The following is an 18,864-nucleotide window of genomic DNA, read 5'->3' as shown; positions in this document are numbered from 1 at the left end:
AGAGTGCAGAATGTAGTGTTACAGTCATAGCTGGGGTGTAGAGAAAGATCAACTTAACGCGAGGTAGGTTCATTCAAAAGTCTGATGGCAGCAGGGAAGAAGCGGTCCTTGAGTTGGTTGGTACCTGATTTCAGACTTTTGTACCTTTTTCCCGACGGAAGATGGTGGAAGAGAGAATGTCCCAGGGAGTGTGAGTGGGTGCGCCCATTGAAAATGACAAAAAGGTAAGATTTGGAAGCATTTGTTGAATAACATCTTTTTTATTATAATAAATTTATACATGGAAACATCTTTTAAGTTTGATTTTTGTATGTTTATATTTACTGTGGAATAATATTTTGATGTGGAGATGCCAGTGTCGGATTGGGGGGGCTTAGTAAGAAGTCTCTCAACACCAAGTTAAAGTCCAACAGGTTTATTTGGTAGCACGAGTTTTCGGAGCGCTGCTCCTTCACTCACCTGATGAAGGAGCAGCGCTCCGAAAGCTCGTGCTACCAAATAAACCTGTTGGACTTTAACCTGGTGTTGTGAGACTTCTTACTGTGCCCACCCCAATCCAACGCCAGCATCTCCGCATCATGGCTACCACCAACACCGAAAACTGCCGGCTCAAAGTGGAGAGGATCTCCAAGAAGATCACACGTATCGATACAGACATCAAGTTTCCACAAAGATGCAAGAAAGCAGATAAGATCCCGAAAGAACTGCAGATCATGAACCCACTCGGGTTAACCTATAACACAGACTACACTGAGAGACTTTGCCATTGCACCTCTCTCACTTCTCAACCACCTCATACACCAGCTCTACAGCAGATGCTGCAACCTGGAAACCAAGATAGAGTCCATATTCTCAACTTGCACTCAGGACGCAGACTTGCTGCGAAACACTACCTACCAAGCAAACGAGACAACGGAACTACGCCATCTACATGCACACCAAGAACAGGAAACTTGAAAAACTCAGCATCACCACCAGCAGCACCAAGCCTCCCCCGGGAACCACAGTAGAAAACAGTACCACTGCAGGGAAGTCCATTGTCAACTTGTCGGACTACACCCTTCACTCACCTGATGAAGGAGCAGCGCTCAGAAAGCTCGTGCTACCAAATAAACCTGTTGGACTTTAACCTGGTGTTGCGAGACTTCTTACTGTAATAATATTTTGTTTGTGGTTTAATTCTTCAGTACAATAAGAGTGTTTCTCAGGGTTCCTTCAGTAGCTCTGGGAGATCAAAAGGGATCCATTGCTGGCAAAGTTTTGGAAGCCTGATCGAGGATCAATCCTCCTCAAAGGCCTCATCAGATGAAAGTGACCCAAGCCGAGAATCGAACCCGGGTCCCTGGCGCTTCGAGGCAGCAGTGTTAACAACCGTGCCACGCCAGTAATATGTAACCTGGGGTGGCAATGTTCCAATTGTAAGCAGTAAATAGCTGAGAGATGCTAGGTGTTTCTACATTGATCAATGTGTTTCACTCTGTGCTTTCTGGAGCCCAGTAAGAAGTCTCACAACACCAGGTTAAAGTCCAACAGGTTTATTTGGTAGCAAATACCATAAGCTTTCGGAGCGCTGCTCCTTCGTCAGATGGAGTGGAAATGTGCTCTCAAACAGGGCAGAGACACAAAATCAAGTTACAGAATACTGATTAGAATGCAAATCCCTACAACCAGCCAGGTCCTAAAGATACAGACAATGTGGGTGGAGGGAGCATTAAACACAGGTTAAAGAGATGTGTATTGTCTCCAGACAGAACAGCTAGTGAGATTCTGCAGACAAGCTGTGGGGGTTACTGATAATGTGACATAAATCCAACATCCCGGTTTAGGCCGTCCTCATGTGTGCGGAACTTGGCTATCAGTTTCTACTCTGCGCTGTCGTGTGTCGTGAGGGCCGCGAAGGAGCAGCGCTCCGAAAGCTTATGGTATTTGCTACCAAATAAACCTGTTGGACTTTAACCTGGTGTTGTGAGACTTCTTACTGTGTTCACCCCAGTCCAACGCCGGCATCTCCACATCATTTCTGGAGCTGTCAGGGGAGGCCGAGGAGAAAGACCTGACCAACAGCCAGGTCGGTGTGTAGCACAGAAGTGAGGAGTCACAAAATCTTCATTCAGATGACCTCTCTCAAGTAAGTTGCAATCTGCCCAGCTACTTGTCCCTCCCTTGCACTGAACTATGTGCCACCTTTTTGCTGGAGATGACCCCAATGAGGCTGGACTGTCCGTTTCCCCTCCCCCCCCCTCCAACCACCCCCCCTAGCCCCACCACACGATTCCCACTGTGACCCCCGTCGAAACCTCAGAGGAAAGGCTGGGCATTACCCATAGGTAATTACTGGGCAATTTTGTACCTTTGGCGGTTGTCTATTTTTTCATTTCCCATTTTCTCGGTCACCTCAACCTTCACACACAGCTCAGCTCTCATTGTGCCAATCGGGCAGAGACCAGCAAGGAAAGTTGGGTTTAGGTTGGTGTGAGTGCCCGGTGGATGTGCCACTCTTGGAGTAAGCTGGGTCCAAACCTAATCCACAGAGGGTTGGGTGCCTGTCGCCTGATCAATGGGTCAGCCTGGCCAATTCTCTATAACCCTTGGGGTGGCACAGTGGTTAGCACTGCTGCCTCACAGCACCAGAGACCCGGGTTCAATTCCGGCCTCGGGTGACTGTGTGGAGTTTGCATGTTCTTCCTGTGTGGATTTCCTCCGGGTGCTCTGGTTTCCTCCCACTGTCCAAAAGATATGCAGGTTAGGTGGATTGGCCATGCTAAATTGCCCCTTAGTGTCAGTGGGATTAGTGGGGTAAAAATGTGGGGTGACGGGGATAGGGCCTGGGTTGGATTGTGGTCGATGGGTCGAATGGCCTCCTTCTGCACTGTAGGGATTCTATGATAAAACTTCTGTAAAAACTTTGCAAAACTAACTTTGTTTTAGGATAGGATTTTCACGTCCTGAGAAATCTGACTGCTCTCCGGAATTTCTAGTCCGGCCCATACCAATTCCCACCGCGAGCGGGAGCAGGAAATCCAGACATAAATGTTTGAGAAGTTTTGTAAGTCAGAACTCTTGATTCATTATCATTGCACCTTGTGAGTGACTCGTTAATCCAGCTGAACAGAATCTTCGCTGTGGGCACTACCCTGACTATGGCATCACAAGAGCTTCCCCACCACATCATAAAGCCCCTTCACCTCGTCATGAATTGAGTCTTGTGTGTTGCCTAGCACTTTTACCTGTGATTTAATTTGCATGTGCTGGGGAATGGCTCACCAACATTGGGCCTTTCTCTCTTCGGTGACCGGCTAACATGTGGGATCGGAGTACCTGTTGAATTGGCGTCATGCTGCCAGCCCACACAGTGCCTGCTTAGCTCGCTGTGCCATCTGTGTGAGGCTGTCTTACCGACCGGCCTTCACTGCAGTTCTCCTTTGCACTCTGCTGGATCATAGAGCACCGCCATTTCTACAAACCTTACTTGGCCATTTCTCCTGCAGTCCGCCATGTAGACAGTCACATGTCAGGTAAGACATTCCTGTCCAGAACACGCGAACAATTAAAAATATTTCAAACGATATTGTTTTTAATTTATTCGTTCATGAAGTGTGGGCTTCATGGACTAGACCAGCTGCCCAGCTCTAGTTGCCCCCTGAGAAAGCGGCGGTGAGCTGCCTCATTGAATCGCTGCAGTCCATGTGGTGTAGGTACACCCACAGTGCTGTTAGGAAGACAGTTCCAGGATTTTGACCCAGCGACAGTGAAGGAACAGTGATATAATTCCCTGAGCCGAGATTGTCAATGGGATTTTGAAAATGGCACTGCAACTATTCGCTTTCCAACATGACTGTCGTGTTTGAGTTTTTCCACTTGTGCACTTTTGCTGCTCTTGTTTTCTACTCATCTTATTTTCCTAACTCTCGATCTCTTCTGTTTATTACTTTTCCATCACTTTTGGTTCTGTTTGTTCGGGGGAGCCGATAGCCTCATGGTATTATCGCTAGATTATTAATCCAGAAACTCAGCTAATGTTCTGGGGACCCGGGTTCGAATCCCACCACGGCAGATGGTGGAATTCAAATTCAATTTAAAAAAATTTGGAATTAAGAATCTACTGATGACTAAGAAACCATTGGTGATTGTCGGAAAAACCCATCTGGTTCACTCATGTCCCTTTAGGGAAGGAAATCTGCCGTCCTTACCCAGTCTGGTCTACATGTGACTCCAGAGACACAGCAATGTGGTTGACTCACAACTGCCCTCGGGCAACTAGGGATGGGTAATAAATGCTGGCCCAGCCAGCGACACCCGTGTCTCAGGAACTAATTTAACTCTCTTTCTCTCACACACGTGTGTTAACTCTACTTCCTCTGCCTCAGTTCTCTCTTACCCTATTTCCACCCGCTACCCCCACTGTTACCACTGCCCACAGCTCCACCCCTCTTTCAGTTTAAAGTTGTTTAAAATTTAAAATCCCCTAGTCGCCACATTCTGGTGCCTGTATGAGTAAAAAGGGGAAATGTTCTAATGAAAGGTTTGAGGAAGTTGTGAGAATGTGTTTGGTTTCTCCAGCAGAGAACCCCAGTGGCGCGGAGCAGTCCAATGGTGAGGGGAACCTGGAGGAAGGTTCGTCAGAGTCGAAGGGGAAGAGAAAGGAAAACAAGCGGAGAAGGTATCAGCGAGGGAACAAAAGATGGAGATTAGAATCGCTTCTTCACATCCCTGTGATAGACGAGGGAGTTGAGGGTTATGGGCGGGTGCATTCAGGAGAATGGGGCTAAGACCACAACTAGATGGGCCATGATTTGACTGAATGCAGACTCAAAGGGCCGAATGGCCTACTCCTGCTCCTAAGTCTTATGTTCCTGTAAAGTATTGCAGGGCAATTGTGAAAGAACAGGGGGGTGGTACCAATTGGATAGTTTGTTGTTGAAACAGGAAAGGAGACCCTTATCTTTCTCTCGTCCCTTTACTTACCCCTTCCTCCCACAGTCCACAAGTGTGCAGGTTAGGTAGATTGGCCATGCTAAATTGCCCCTTTGTGTCAGGGGGACTGGCAGGGTAAATATGTGGAGTTATGGGGATCGGGCCTGGGTGGGATTGTTGTTAGTGCAGGCTCGATGGGCCAAATGGTCTCCTTCTGCACTGTGATTCTATGACATCTCAAAGACAGTGCAGTCAATGATGTAATGTAAAAAACACAGGGCAGCCAGTTTGCGCACAGCAAGATCCCACAAACTACACTGTGATAATGACCCAAATAATCTGCTTTTAATGATAATTGAGGGGGGAATGTTGGCACTGGCCGTGCTGGGTATGGATTGTCTAAAATGTCAATGTCTCCTTCCCAAATCCCAAACTCCTCCTGAATCACTTTTTCCTCGGAAAAGGAACATTGTGGAATTTCTCAGCGTCCTCGCTCTCTCCTACCTCCCACAGGTCAAAGGCTTGGGGAGGCTTTGCTATATCAAAGATGCTATATAAACGCAAGTTGTTGTTGTTGTTTAGAGTAGTTCCCATTGGTTGTAGGGACATAGGAATTTACAACGTCAACAGTTTGGCAGTAAACGTGAGAACGGAAAGTTGTGCCATCGACGGGACATGCGTGCAGATTTTTAATGTGTAAATGGATGGTAATGTATGAAAATAAAATAATTCACTAAGCTGACAGCACAGGAGGAGGCCATTTGGCCCATCAGTGTCAATGCTGGATTTTGAAAGAGCTGTCTTGTTGAGTCCCACACTCTGAATTTCGATAGTAATCCTCTGTGTTTCTCATTCTGGAGTTCCTGTCCAACTCTCTCTTCAGATTACTTACGGAATCAGCTTCCACCACCGTACATAGTTGAGAGTTCTAGCAACTCTCTGAGTGAAAACATTTCTCCTCATCGTCCCATGAGATTTTTCCCCAATAATTTTAGCTGGAGGAACTAGTTCCTCTCTTTCTACTCCATCCAAACCTTGCAGCATCTTGAAGTCACCTCTTAACCCTCTCTGTTCTCACGGAAAACTGTTCTAATGTTCACAACTTCTCCCACATAATGGAGTCCTTGTCCCTGGCAACATCCTGGTAAACCTCTTCTGTAAATCGTTCACACGTTTCCTGAGTGTGGTGCCCAAAACTCCAGCTGAGGCCTAGATAGCGATTTGGAAAGCTCTAGAATGATCTACATGGGAACACAGGAAACAGGAGTAGGAGGAGGTCATCCCTCTCCTCAAGGCTGCTCCTCAATGAAGCTTGATCATGACTGATGTGGGGAGGCGACGGCTTAGTGATATTAACGCTAGACTATTAATTGAGAAGCTCAGCAAATGTTCTGGGGACCCAGGTTGGAATCCCACCCCGGTATTTGAATTCAATAAAAAATATTTGGAGTTAAGAATCGACTGATGACCATGAAACCGTTGTCCATTGTCGGAAAACCCCATCTGGGTCACTAATGTCCTTTAGGGAAGGAAATCTGCTGTCCTTACCTGGTCTGGCTTACGCTTGACTCCAGAGCCAGAGCAACGTTGTTGACTCTCAACTGCCCTCCAAGGGCAACTCGGAATGGACAATTAACTGATGGCCAGCCAGTGTGCCCATGTCCCACAAGTGAACTTTAAAAAATCTTCTCACTCAATGCCATCTTCCGCACTATTCCCGTGTCCCTTGACATCTGTAATAACTAGGAGACACCGTAGCACAGTGGTTATCTCTCCTGCCTCACAGCGTCAGTGATCCGGGTTCAATTCCGGCCTTGGGTGATTGTCTGTGTGGAGTCTACACGTTCTCTCCATGTCTGCGTGGGTTTCCTCCGGGTGTTCAAGTTTCCTCCCACACTCCAAAGATGTGAGGGTTAGGCGGATTGGCCATGCTAAATTGCCCCTTAGTGTCAGGGGGACGAGCGAGGTGGCAATCACATGGGGTTACAGAGATAGGATGGGATTGTTGTCAGTGCAGGCTCGATGGGCTGAATGGCCACCTTCTGCACTGTAGGGATTGTATCTATGATAAATCTTTTGATCTCTGTCTTGTATGTACTCAGTGACTGAACTTCTACTGCTCTCTGGGCAGAGAATTCCAAAGGTTCACTGCCTTCTGAGTGAAGAAATTCCTCTTCATCTCAGTCCTAAATGGCCCTGCCCCTTATTCTGAGACTGTGTCCCTTGGTTCTATCCTTCATCACCCAGGGAAACAGCCTTCCTTCATCCACCTGGTCGAGCCCCATAAGACTGTCCTGTGTTCAATGAGATAATGTCATTCATCGCAGTCCTTTGCTTCTATATCCCATTCCTTGAATTACAAACCCACTTAGAGTCATAGAGGTTTCCAGAATGGAAACAGGCCCTTCGGCCCAACTTGTCCATGCCGCTCCTTTTTTTAACCACTAAGCTAATCCCAATTGCCCGCGTTTGGCCCATATCCCTCTATACACATCTTACCCATGTAACTGTCCAAATGCTTTTTAAAAGACAAAATTGTACCCGCCTCTACTACTGCCTCTGGCAGTTTGTTCCAGACACACTCTACCCTCTGCGTGAAAAAATTGCCCCTCTGGACACTTTGGTATCTCTCGCCTCTCACCTTAAACCTATGTCCTCTAGTTTTAGACTCACCTATCTTTGGGAAAATATGTTGACTATCTAGCTGATCTACATGCCCCTCATTATTTTATAGACCTCCTACGCTCCAGAGAAAAAAGTCTATCCAGCCTTTCCTTATAACTCAAACCATCAAGTCCTGGTAGCATCCTAGTAGATCTTTTCTGCACTCTTTCTAGTTTAATAATATCCTTTCTATAATAGGGTGACCAGAACTGTACACAGTATTCCAAGTGTGGCCTTACCAATGTCTTGTACAACTTCAACAAGACGTCCCAACTCCTGTATTCAATTTGCTTTTCTCACCATCTTAGCAAACTGCCCTGTCACTTATAAGGATTTGTCTGTTTGGATTCTCTCTGCTCACCGACACTTTTCAGAGTACAATAGAGATTCCCAATGAGGGGGGGATTCGATTGAATTACAAGCACGGTGGGCTGTCCAATTAATGACACATTCGGTCACCTTTTTTAATTTCAAGTTGGTTGTAACATTTTCTTTTTGTAGAATCCAGCTGAGAGTGCCCCGCAGCATGAAGCACGACTTCACTGTTGATCGTGACACACAGACACAGGTGAGATCCTTCTTTCCCCTGACTCTCTCGGAGCAGAGGTTACCAATTGCAACCCCCTCACCCAAAAGGTGGGTATTGTCTATGTGGCACGGTGGGTATTGTCTGTGTGGCGGTGGGTATTGTCTGTGTGGGGCGGTGGGTATTGTCTGTGTGGGGCGGTAGGTATTGTCTGTGTGGGGCGGTGGGTATTGTCTGTGGGGGGCGGTGGGTATTGTCTGTGGGGCGGTGGGTATTGTCTGTGTGGGGCGGTGGGTATTGTCTGTGTGGGGCGGTGGGTATTGTCTGTGTGGGGCGGTGGGTATTGTCTGTGTGGGGCGGTGGGTATTGTCTGTGTGGCACGGTGGGTATTGTCTGTGTGGCGCGGTGGGTATTGTCTGTGTGGGGCGGTGGGTATTGTCTGTGGGGCGGTGGGTAGTGTCTGTGTGGCACGGTGGGTATTGTCTGTGTGGCACGGTGGGTATTGTCTGTGTGGGGCGGTGGGTATTGTCTGTGTGGGGCGGTGGGTAGTGTCTGTGTGGAGCGGTGGGTATTGTCTGTGTGGCACGGTGGGTATTGTCTGTGTGGGGCGGTGGGTAGTGTCTGTGTGGAGCGGTGGGTATTGTCTGTGTGGCACGGTGGGTATTGTCTGTCTGGCGCGGTGGGTATTGTCTGTGTGGGGCGGTGGGTAGTGTCTGTGTGGCACGGTGGGTATTGTCTGTGTGGCGCGGTGGGTATTGTCTGTGTGGGGCGGTGGGTATTGTCTGTGGCATGGTGGGTATTGTCTGTGTGGCATGGTGGGTATTGTCTGTGTGGGGCGGTGGGTATTGTCTGTGTGGCATGGTGGGTATTGTCTGTGTGGGGCGGTGGGTATTGTCTGTGTGGCGCGGTGGGTATTGTCTGTGTGGGGCGGTGGGTATTGTCTGTGTGGCATGGTGGGTATTGTCTGTGTGGGGCGGTGGGTATTGTCTGTGTGGCATGGTGGGTATTGTCTGTGTGGGGCGGTGGGTATTGTCTGTGTGGGGCGGTGGGTATTGTCTGTGTGGGGCGGTGGGTATTGTCTGTGTGGCATGGTGGGTATTGTCTGTGTGGGGCGGTGGGTATTGTCTGTGTGGCATGGTGGGTATTGTCTGTGTGGCATGGTGGGTATTGTCTGTGTGGGGCGGTGGGTAGTGTCTGTGTGGGGCGGTGGGTATTGTCTGTGTGGCGGTGGGTATTGTCTATGTGGCACGGTCGGTATTGTCTGTGTGGTGGTGGGTATTGTCTGTGTGGGGCGGTGGGTATTTTTTATGTGGCACGCTGGGTATTGTCTGTGTGGGGCGGTGGGTATTGTCTGTGTGGGGCGGTGGGTATTGTCTGTGTGGCATGGTGGGTATTGTCCGTGTGGCATGGTGGGTATTGTCTGTGTGGCATGGTGGGTATTGTCTGTGTGGCATGGTGGGTATTGTCCGTGTGGCATGGTGGGTATTGTCCGTGTGGCAAGGTGGGTATTGTCTGTGTGGCATGGTGGGTATTGTCCGTGTGGCATGGTGGGTATTGTCTGTGTGGGGCGGTGGGTAGTGTCTGTGTGGGGCGGTGGGTATTGTCTGTGTGGCGGTGGGTATTGTCTGTGTGGGGCGGTGGGTATTGTCTGTGTGGCATGGTGGGTATTGTCTGTGTGTGGCGGTGGGTAGTGTCTGTGTGGGGCGGTGGGTATTGTCTGTGTGGCATGGTGGGTATTGTCTGTGTGGCGGTGGGTATTGTCTGTGTGGGGCGGTGGGTATTGTCTATGTGGCACGGTGGGTATTGTCTGTGTGGGGCGGTGGGTATTATCTGTGTGGCATGGTGGGTATTGTCTGTGTGGGGCGGTGGGTAGTGTCTGTGTGGGGCGGTGGGTATTGTCTGTGTGGGGCGGTGGGTATTGTCTGTGGCATGGTGGGTATTGTCTGTGTGGCATGGTGGGTATTGTCTGTGTGGGGCGGTGGGTAGTGTCTGTGTGGCACGGTGGGTATCGTCTGTGTGGGGCGGTGGGTAGTGTCTGTGTGGCACGGTGGGTATCGTCTGTGTGGGGCGGTGGGTATTGTCTGTGGCATGGTGGGTATTGTCTGTGTGGCATGGTGGGTATTGTCTGTGTGGGGCGGTGGGTATTGTCTGTGTGGCATGGTGGGTATTGTCTGTGTGGGGCGGTGGGTATTGTCTGTGTGGCGCGGTGGGTATTGTCTGTGTGGGGCGGTGGGTATTGTCTGTGGCATGGTGGGTATTGTCTGTGTGGGGCGGTGGGTATTGTCTGTGTGGGGCGGTGGGTATTGTCTATGTGGCACGGTGGGTATTTTCTGTGGCAGGATGGGTATTGTCTGTGTGGCGTGGTGGATACTGTCTGTGGTGCGTTGGGTATTGTCTGTGTGGCGTGGTGGATACTGTCTGTGGTGCGGTGGGCAGCACCTTTGCTTCTGCATCAGGAGGTTGCGGGTTTAAGTCCAGCTCCCACGATTTGAGCAACGATCGAAGCTGAATCTTCCCGTTGCAAGTCTGAGGGGGTGCTGCACTATCAGTGGTACTGTTGTACAGTACCAGTTCCCCACCTGGCCTCAGTTCGTGGCGGTGGAATTATCTCCCTCCATCCTTCTTTCCCCCATCACTCTCTCCCCCATCCCTCCCACCCACATTCTCCATCTATTGCACTCTCTGCCCATTCTTCCGTCCCTCCCTCCATCTGTCCGTCCCTCCAATCTGCGTCGGCCTCCCTCCGTCTGCGTCGGTCACTCCCTCCATCATTCCCTCCACCCTTCCATCATATTGAAGATGAATAGTTCTCTCCAGTATTGTGCCTCAGGGTGAATATAAAAAGTTGTCTTTCTCACTCTCTTCCTGACGTGCTAATCCGTCCCATTTACTGTGTCCCTTTCTCATGTTCAGATTTTACAACCTCGCCTCTCCCACTTTCGGAAATCCCTGGATAAAATGGTGGTTTTGACACAGGAAAAAATAGCCACTCAGAGCACGGAGATGCAGGTAACTGATAACAGCACGACCAGTCCCAGCTCCCAAATCCAGGAGCAATCCACTGGATCCAATCTCGCACCGCCATGAGAATTGTTACAAAGAGAAGTGCCTCCTTCGTCATCTGTTAAAGTGCGTGTGAGAAGGGGGATTTTCTGCACTGTGGTTAAATCAAAATAACTACCTCAGTCTCTGTCTGTAAAATCAACAAGTAACACTTCATTTATCTAATTAACAGTGAACAGGGTAACTAAACTATTAACAAAGCGAATCAAGCACTATTCTAATGAAATGCTGTTTCGATAAATCCAATTCCCACTTATTAACAAAAAAGAAAATAGAATTTTTAGTCACACTCAAAATACATTTTTTTTAAAGTTTATTAGTCACAAGTAGGCTTACATTAACACTGCAATGAAGTTACTGTGAAAATTCCCAAGTCGCCGCACTCCCAAAATGCAATCATGTTTGACGTCTTCCGGAATGTTCTTTCTTCTGCTGTCTGTTGGCGCCTTTACGATTGAGATGAGGCTATCTTTTAAGACATCAGTGTAGCTGTTACACTGGCAGAGAGCGGTCTGTGTGTCTCTCTCAAGCTGTGATCTATGGCAGTCGCCGGCAGGTGGTCCTCTGGCCGTTTTCTGGAGCTGGGAACTGGTTTATGCCCCTGATGACGTACCAAATTTCGCACAATAGGATTGGCTTACAGGATATCAGAACATCAAATTAATATCCAATAGGCTGCTGCTATTCGAATGCCCATTACAAATTCATTGGGTAAAATTCAAAAACATCTTGGCAGCAATTACTGCCCGTGTGTACTGCACACCTGCTTTTATTTTTAAACTCTGGTAAGTATAGCAAAAAACTACCTTTTATTTGAAACAGACCAGGCCATTTGATACTCTGAGCATTTAACAAGTTTTTATAATTTTGCAAATACTAACTCCACAACAGAATCGAAATGGCAAAACACCAACTGGATCTGTCAGGCCCGCTGGGATCTGTTGATTATTATGTGATGTGTCAATCGCAAAGGGATCTGTTAGTCCTGTTCTGTTGATTATTGCAGGATCTGTCAGTCCCTCTGGGATCTGTTGATTATTATGTGATATATCAATCACAATGGAATCTGCCAGTCGATATGGGATCTGTTGATCACTGTGAAATATGTCAATCACTGCGGGATCTATCAGTCACTATGAGATCTGTTGATCACTGCTGGATCTGTCGGTCACTGTGGGATCTGCCATTCACAGCAAATTCTGCCAATGAATAGATTTGCTCGAGATCCCTGCAATGTGCTTTGTCTCTCCTGATACCCCTAAAGCTGTGGCTCATTGGGTAATTATAGTAACGGCTCCAAGCTCTAATCCTCTGCTCAATTCTCCACCTGTCACAGTTGCCTTTTCCTTTTCCTAGGGGCCTCCCATTTCCAATTTCAAGACATGAATCCCAACATTATTATTCTCTTTCTCTTACTCCAGGTCCTTTAATCTTCCATCCACCACCTCCATCAGACAATTCTCATGCCATAGAATATGGCCAGCCCAACCACATTGCCTTTTTAAAGTCAATCTATTCTTTCACAGTGTGAGCTTGGCTGCCTTGATCCAGCACTTGTTGCCCATCCCTAATTGCCCCTTGGGAAGGTGGTGGTGAGCTGCCTTTTTGAACCTCTGCAGTCCATGTGGTGTAGGTACACCCAGGGAGTTCGAGAATTTTGACCCAGCGACAATGAAGGAACGGCCGATATATTTCCAAGTCAGGATAATGAGTGACTCGGAGGGGAACCTCCAGGTGGTGGTGTTCCCAAACATCTGTTGTCCTTGTCCTGGGCAAGGTTGTGTTTTTGGAAGTGCTGTCACAGGAGCCTTGGTGAGTTGTGGCAGTACATCTTGTAGATAGTACACACGGCTGCTACTGTACATTGGTGGTGGAGGGAGTGAATGTTTGTGGATGGGGTGCTGATCAAATGAGCTGCTTTGTCCTGGGTGGTGTGGAGCTTCTTGAGTGTTGTTGTTGTCCGGGTAAGTGGGGAGTATTCCATCACACTCCTGACTCGTGCCTTGTAGATGGTGGGCAGACTTTGGGGAGTCAGGAGGTGAGTTACTCACCGCAGGATTCCCAGCCCCTGACCTGCCTTTGTAGCCACTGTATTCATATAGCTGGTCCAGTTGAGTTTCTGGTTAATGGTGACCCCCAGGATGTTCATAGTGGGGGATTCAGTGATGGGAATAGAGTCAGAGGTTTACAGCATGGAAACAGACCTTTCGGCCCAACTTGTCCATGCCGCATTTTTTTTTAAAACCCCTAAATTAATCCCAATTGGCCGCATTTGGCCCATATCCCTCTATACCCATCTTACCCATGTAACTGTCTAAATGCTTTTTAAAAGACAAAATTGTGCCCCCGCCTCTACTACTACCTCTGGCACCTTGTTCCAGACACTCACCACCATCTGTGTGAAAGAATTGCCCCTCTGGACCCTTTTGTATCTCTCCCCTCTCATCTTAAACCTATGCCCTCTCGTTTTAGACTCCCCTACCTTTGGGAAAAGATATTGACTATGTAGCTGATCTGTGCCCCTCATTATTTTATAAACCTCTATAAGATCACCCCCTCAGCCTTCTACGCTCCAGAGAAAAAAGTCCCAGTCTATCCAGCCTCTCCTTATAACACAAACCATCAAGTCCCGGTAGCATCCTAGTAAATCTTTTCTGCACTCTTTCTAATTTAATAATTTCCTTTCTATAATAGGGTGACCAGAACTGTACACAGTATTCCAAGTGTGGCCTTACCAATGTTCTGTACAACTTCAACAAGACATCCCAACTACTGTATTCAATGTTCTGACCAATGAAACCAAGCATGCTGAATGCCTTCTTCACCACTCTGTCCACCTGTGACTCCACTTTCAAAGAGCTATGAACATGTACCTCTAGATCTCTTTGTTCTGTAATTCTCCTCAACGCCCTACCATTAACTGAGTAAGTCCTGCCCTGGTTCAATCTACCAAAATGCATCACCTTGCATTTATCTAAATTAAACTCCATCTGCCATTCGTCAGCCCACTGGCCCAGTTGATCAAGAATGCCATTGAATGTCAAGGGGCGATTGTTAGATTCTTTATTGTTGGAAATGGTTATTGCCCGGCACTTGTGTAGTGTAAATGTCACTTGCTGATATTCACTGATGATCCTTCCTCCTGCACCATCCTGAACATGTCTTCAGCCCTCTTGTGTTCTGTCTGCCTGAACCGCCCCATCCTTCTGCACATTGCACAGGTTTAAAGCTCAGGGTATATTTTTATCTCAAGGTCCATGTTCAGACCATACAAAAGGGACAAGTGAATCATTGAGCAAAGCTGCCTTTCATAGAAACATAGAATTATAGAATCCCTACAGTGCAGAAGGAGGCCATTCGGCCCATCGCGTCTGCACCGACTACAATCCCACCCAGGCTCCATCCCTATAACCCCACCTATTTACTCTGCTAATCCCCCTGATGTCAAGGGATAATTTAGCATGTCCAATCCTCCCAACTCGCACATATTTGGGCTGTTACTTTCCGTCTTTTTCTATTTCAGCATCGGAAGATGGTTCTGTCGGACACAATGAGAAAGAAATTACAAAAGACACCCATTCAACATCTGCAGAGAAAGCTGCAGCCGAAACATAGGTAGAGTATCAGAGAGAGAGAGAGAGCGTGGAGTCGGAGTGAGGGTGAGGGTCAGAGGGTGAGGGTCTGAGGGTGAGGACGAGAGTCTGAAGGTGAGGGTGAGGGTCTGAGGGCGAGGGTCTGAGGGCGAGGGTCTGAGGGTCTGAGGGCGAGGGTCTGAGGGCGAGGGTCTGAGGGTGAGGACGAGAGTCTGAGGGTGAGGGTCTGAGGGTGAGGTGAGGGTCAGAGGGCGAGGGTCAGAGGGCGAGGGTCAGAGGGCGAGGGTCTGAGGACGAGAGTCTGAGGGTGAGGGTGAGGGTCTGAGGGTGAGGGTGAGGACGAGAGTCTGAGGGTGAGGGTCAGAGGGTGAGGGTGAGGCGAGGGTCTGAGGGCGAGGGTCTGAGGGTGAGAGCGAGGGTTGGAGGGTGAGGGCGAGGGTCTGAGGGCGAGGGTCTGAGGGCGAGGGTCTGAGGGCGAGGGTCTGAGGGCGAGGACGAGAATCTGAGGGTGAGGGTCTGAGGGCGAGGGTCTGAGGGCGAGAGAGAGGGTTGGAGGGTGAGGGCGAGGGTCTGAGGGCGAGGGTCTGAGGGCGAGGGTCTGAGGGCGAGGGTCTGAGGGTGAGGACGAGGGTCAGTGTTAGAGTGAGGGTCAGTATTAATTTGAAGGTGAACGTTACTCCAGATCGATTAGATGTGCATTGTCTTTGCTATTTAACATTCACAGGGCTACAAATATCAATGGTTCACCAGTGACTGCAATATTCTTCTTCCCATCCTCAGTGCCAGGATCCCAGTTCATCTTGGTAGAAATGATTCTGGAATACCCGAGGAGCTGCTGGAAGATGACACTCTCAGGTACGGTGCAGCTCAGGGCTACTCCTGGGATTGTTGGTGCCAGCGAATGGAGCAGATGCAGAGTAAAGTTCCTTCGCTCTGCTTGTACTCCTCCCTGTGCAGCAATCACACTCATTGCCACGATGGGTCTCTCTCAAGTTTAGAATGATTGGTGCCCGTGGGCAGCACGGTGGCACAGTGCTCAGCACTGCTGCCTCACAGCGCCAGAGACTCGGGTTCGATTCCCGGCTCGGGTCACTGTCTGTGAGGAGTCTGCACGTTCTCCCCATGTCTGCGTGGGTTTCCCCCGGGTGCTCCGTTTTCCTCCCACAGACTGAAAGACGTGCTGGTTAGATGCGTTGACCATGCTAAATTCTCCCTCAGTGCACTTGAACAGGCGCCCGAGTGTGGCGACCTAGGGGATCCTCACAGTAACTTCATTGCAGTGTTAATGTAATCCTTACTTGCCTTACTTAACGAATAAATAAACTTTATTTTACTTTACTCCTTTACTTCCAATACAGGTCCATGGGCTGCAGAGACTGGGAGTGGCTCGGTCAATCATATTTATTGATTGATGCACCAATCCAACCATTAGATGCAGTGCCCATAAGGTGGAGGGTGATGATATTTTTAAGCATGGGACTCGCTGCAAGTGCTTGCGGACCGGGGTTCAAATCTAGAGGTAAAAGGGAGGGAGGAACTTAAAACAATCACAATCATTCATTCAGGAAAAGGTGCAAGTAAACAACTAGAATAACAGGGTGGCACGATGGCACAGTGGTTAGCATTGCTGCCTCAAAGCGCCAGGGACCCCCGGGTTCAACTCTGGCCTCAGGTCACTGTCGTTTAAAGTTTATTTATTAGCGTCACAAGCAGGCTTACATTAACACTGCAATTAAGTTACTGTGAAAATCCCCTAGTGGCCACATTCCGGCGCCTGTCCGGGTACACTGAGGGAGAATTTAGCATGGCCAATCCACCTAACCAGCACATTTTTTGGACTGTGGGGGGGAAACTAGAGCACCTGATGATGCAGCTGTATAGAACGCTGGTTAGGCCACATTTGGAGCACTGCGTCCAGTTCTGGTCGCCGCACTACCAGAAGGACGTGGAGGCTTTAGAGAGAGTGCAGAGAAGGTTTACCAGGATGTTGCCTGGTATGGAGGGTCTTAGCTATGAGGAGAGATTGGGTAAACTGGGCTTGTTCTCCCTGGAAAGACGGAGAATGAGGGGAGACCTAATAGAGGTGTACAAAATTATGAAGGGTATGGATAGGGTGAACAGTGGGAAGCTTTTTCCCAGGTCGGAGGTGACGATCACGAGGGGTCACGGGCTCAAGGTGAGAGGGGTGAGGTATGACTCAGATATCGGAGGGACGTTTTTTACACAGAGTGGTGGTGGGGGCCTGGAATGCGCTGCCAAGTAGGGTGGTGGAGGCAGACACGCTGGCATCGTTTAAGACTTACCTGGATAGTCACATGAGCAGTCTGGGAATGGAGGGATACAAAGGAATAGTCTAGTTGGACCAATGAGTGGCACAGGTTTGGAGGACCGAAGGGCCTGTTTCCTGTGCTGTACTGTTCTTTGTTCACCTGGAGTTAACGCACGCAGACACGTGGAGAATGTGAAAAATCCACACACACTTACCCAAGCCGGGAATCGAACCCAGGTCCATGGCGTTGTGAGGCAGCAGTGCAGAACCACTGTGCCATCGTGCCACCCTGTGTGGAGTTTGCACATTCTCCCTGTGTCTGTGTGGGTTTCCTCCCACAGGTAAAGATGTGTGGGCTAGGTTGATTGGCCATGCTAGGGACCCGGGTTCAATTCCTGGCTTGGGTCACTGTATGTTCTCTGTGTCTCTACGTGGGTCTCCTCCGGGTGCTCAGGTTTCCTCCCACAGTCCGAATGACGTGCTGGTTAGGTGCATCGGTCATGCTAAATTCTCCCTCGGTGTACCCGAACAGGCGCCGGAGTGTGGCGACTAGGGGATTTTCACAGTAACTTCATTGCAGTGTTAATGTGAGCCTACTTGAGACACTAATAAATAAACTTGAAGCATTCTACAATGCAACAGTCGCTATGTTTCAACATTTTCTATATAGTGTTTGGGAAGGGTACCAAACTCAATCATTAAACTTCCGCTTTACTCTTCCCCAGCTCTGCCTTCGACAAGCTGACGCTGGTTCTGATAGATGATGATGATGATGAGCCATAAAGTGTGGGACGTGGAATGAAACCAGGCAGCTACCCTCACAAACAGACACTGGAGAACCTATCTTTGTGATGAAGTGGAACACTGCGGTGGGATGATCCTGTGCGTTGAAACATTCCACTCTCTCAGAATGTAAATAAAAACAAGTTTTGGGAAGATATGGGTCAGAGTGTAATCAGAGTGAGGTCCAGAGCCTGGCCTTTATATCTCAGGGATTAGAATACAAGGGAGCAGGAATCATGTTTCAGCTACACAAAGGCCTTGGGTCACTGTCTGTGCGGAGTCTGCAAGTTCTCCCTGTGTCTGCGTGGGTTTCCTCCCACAGTCCGAAAGGCGTGCTGGTTAGGGTGCATTGGCCATGCTAAATTCTCCCTCAGTGTACCCGAACAGGTGCCGGAACATGGCAGCAAGGGGGATTTTGTGTGTGTGTCCCCGTGTGTTTTGCAGTGGCAGAGGGGGGTCCACCGTTGGCCAATGATGTGATCTTCTGCTCCTGCCGCTGTCAATGGGATTTTCTATTGTTTGCACCCCCTACACCGGGCAACATGTACACGCAGCTCCAACTCACCACCAACTCTTGTCAAATGCACTGTCTGCCCGCGATCGGACCGTGTGGACAACTTTCAACAAATGGAAGCATCTTTCAGCCCTCAGCAGCCCTCCGCTCTCCAGCAGCGACCCCACGGCTGACAATACAACTGATCCGTAGAATGGTTACAAGGGGAGAGCATTCAAAGAATCGTAGAATCCTTACAGTGCAGAAGAAGGCCATTTGGCCCATCGAGTCTGTACCGACTCTGACAGGGTATCTTTCCCTGGCCCTCTTCCACGCCCTATCCCTGTAACTTTATGTTAAGTACCCCACTAATTCCCCTAATCTACACATCTTTGGACGCTTATGGGCAATTTACCATGGCCAATCCACCCAACCTACACATATTTGGACACTCAGGGGCAATTTAGCATGGCCAATCCACCTAACCTGCACATCTTTGGATACTCAGGGGCAATTTAGCATGGCCAATCCACCTAACCTGCACATCTTTGGATACTCG

General features: G+C 49.0%; 1 protein-coding gene across 3 annotated transcripts; it reads left to right on the top strand.

The window, feature by feature from the left end:
* The first annotated feature begins 932 nt into the window (after positions 1-932).
* Positions 933-17,963, top strand: LOC144511078 (uncharacterized). 3 transcript variants are annotated; one of them, XM_078241053.1, is made up of 7 exons: positions 933-2,128; positions 4,561-4,660; positions 8,080-8,146; positions 11,018-11,113; positions 14,691-14,782; positions 15,541-15,615; positions 17,755-17,963. In XM_078241053.1, exons 3-7 carry the CDS (start codon positions 8,105-8,107, stop codon positions 17,810-17,812), a joined length of 363 nt encoding a protein of 120 aa, XP_078097179.1. In that variant the 5' UTR covers positions 933-2,128; positions 4,561-4,660; positions 8,080-8,104; the 3' UTR covers positions 17,813-17,963. The 3 variants fall into 3 exon arrangements, with proteins under 3 accessions (XP_078097179.1, XP_078097181.1, XP_078097180.1); XM_078241055.1 differs by having other exon boundaries at positions 1,688-2,128; positions 4,564-4,660; XM_078241054.1 differs by lacking the exon at positions 933-2,128 and adding an exon at positions 2,980-3,046 and having other exon boundaries at positions 4,564-4,660.
* Positions 17,964-18,864: the final 901 nt, after the last annotated feature.

This window comes from Mustelus asterias, chromosome 24, assembly GCF_964213995.1.
Source record: "Mustelus asterias chromosome 24, sMusAst1.hap1.1, whole genome shotgun sequence".
NCBI classification, from domain to species: Eukaryota; Metazoa; Chordata; class Chondrichthyes; order Carcharhiniformes; family Triakidae; genus Mustelus; species Mustelus asterias.
Note: the sequence above shows the minus strand (reverse complement) of the source record. Positions and strands in the feature narration are given on the sequence as shown.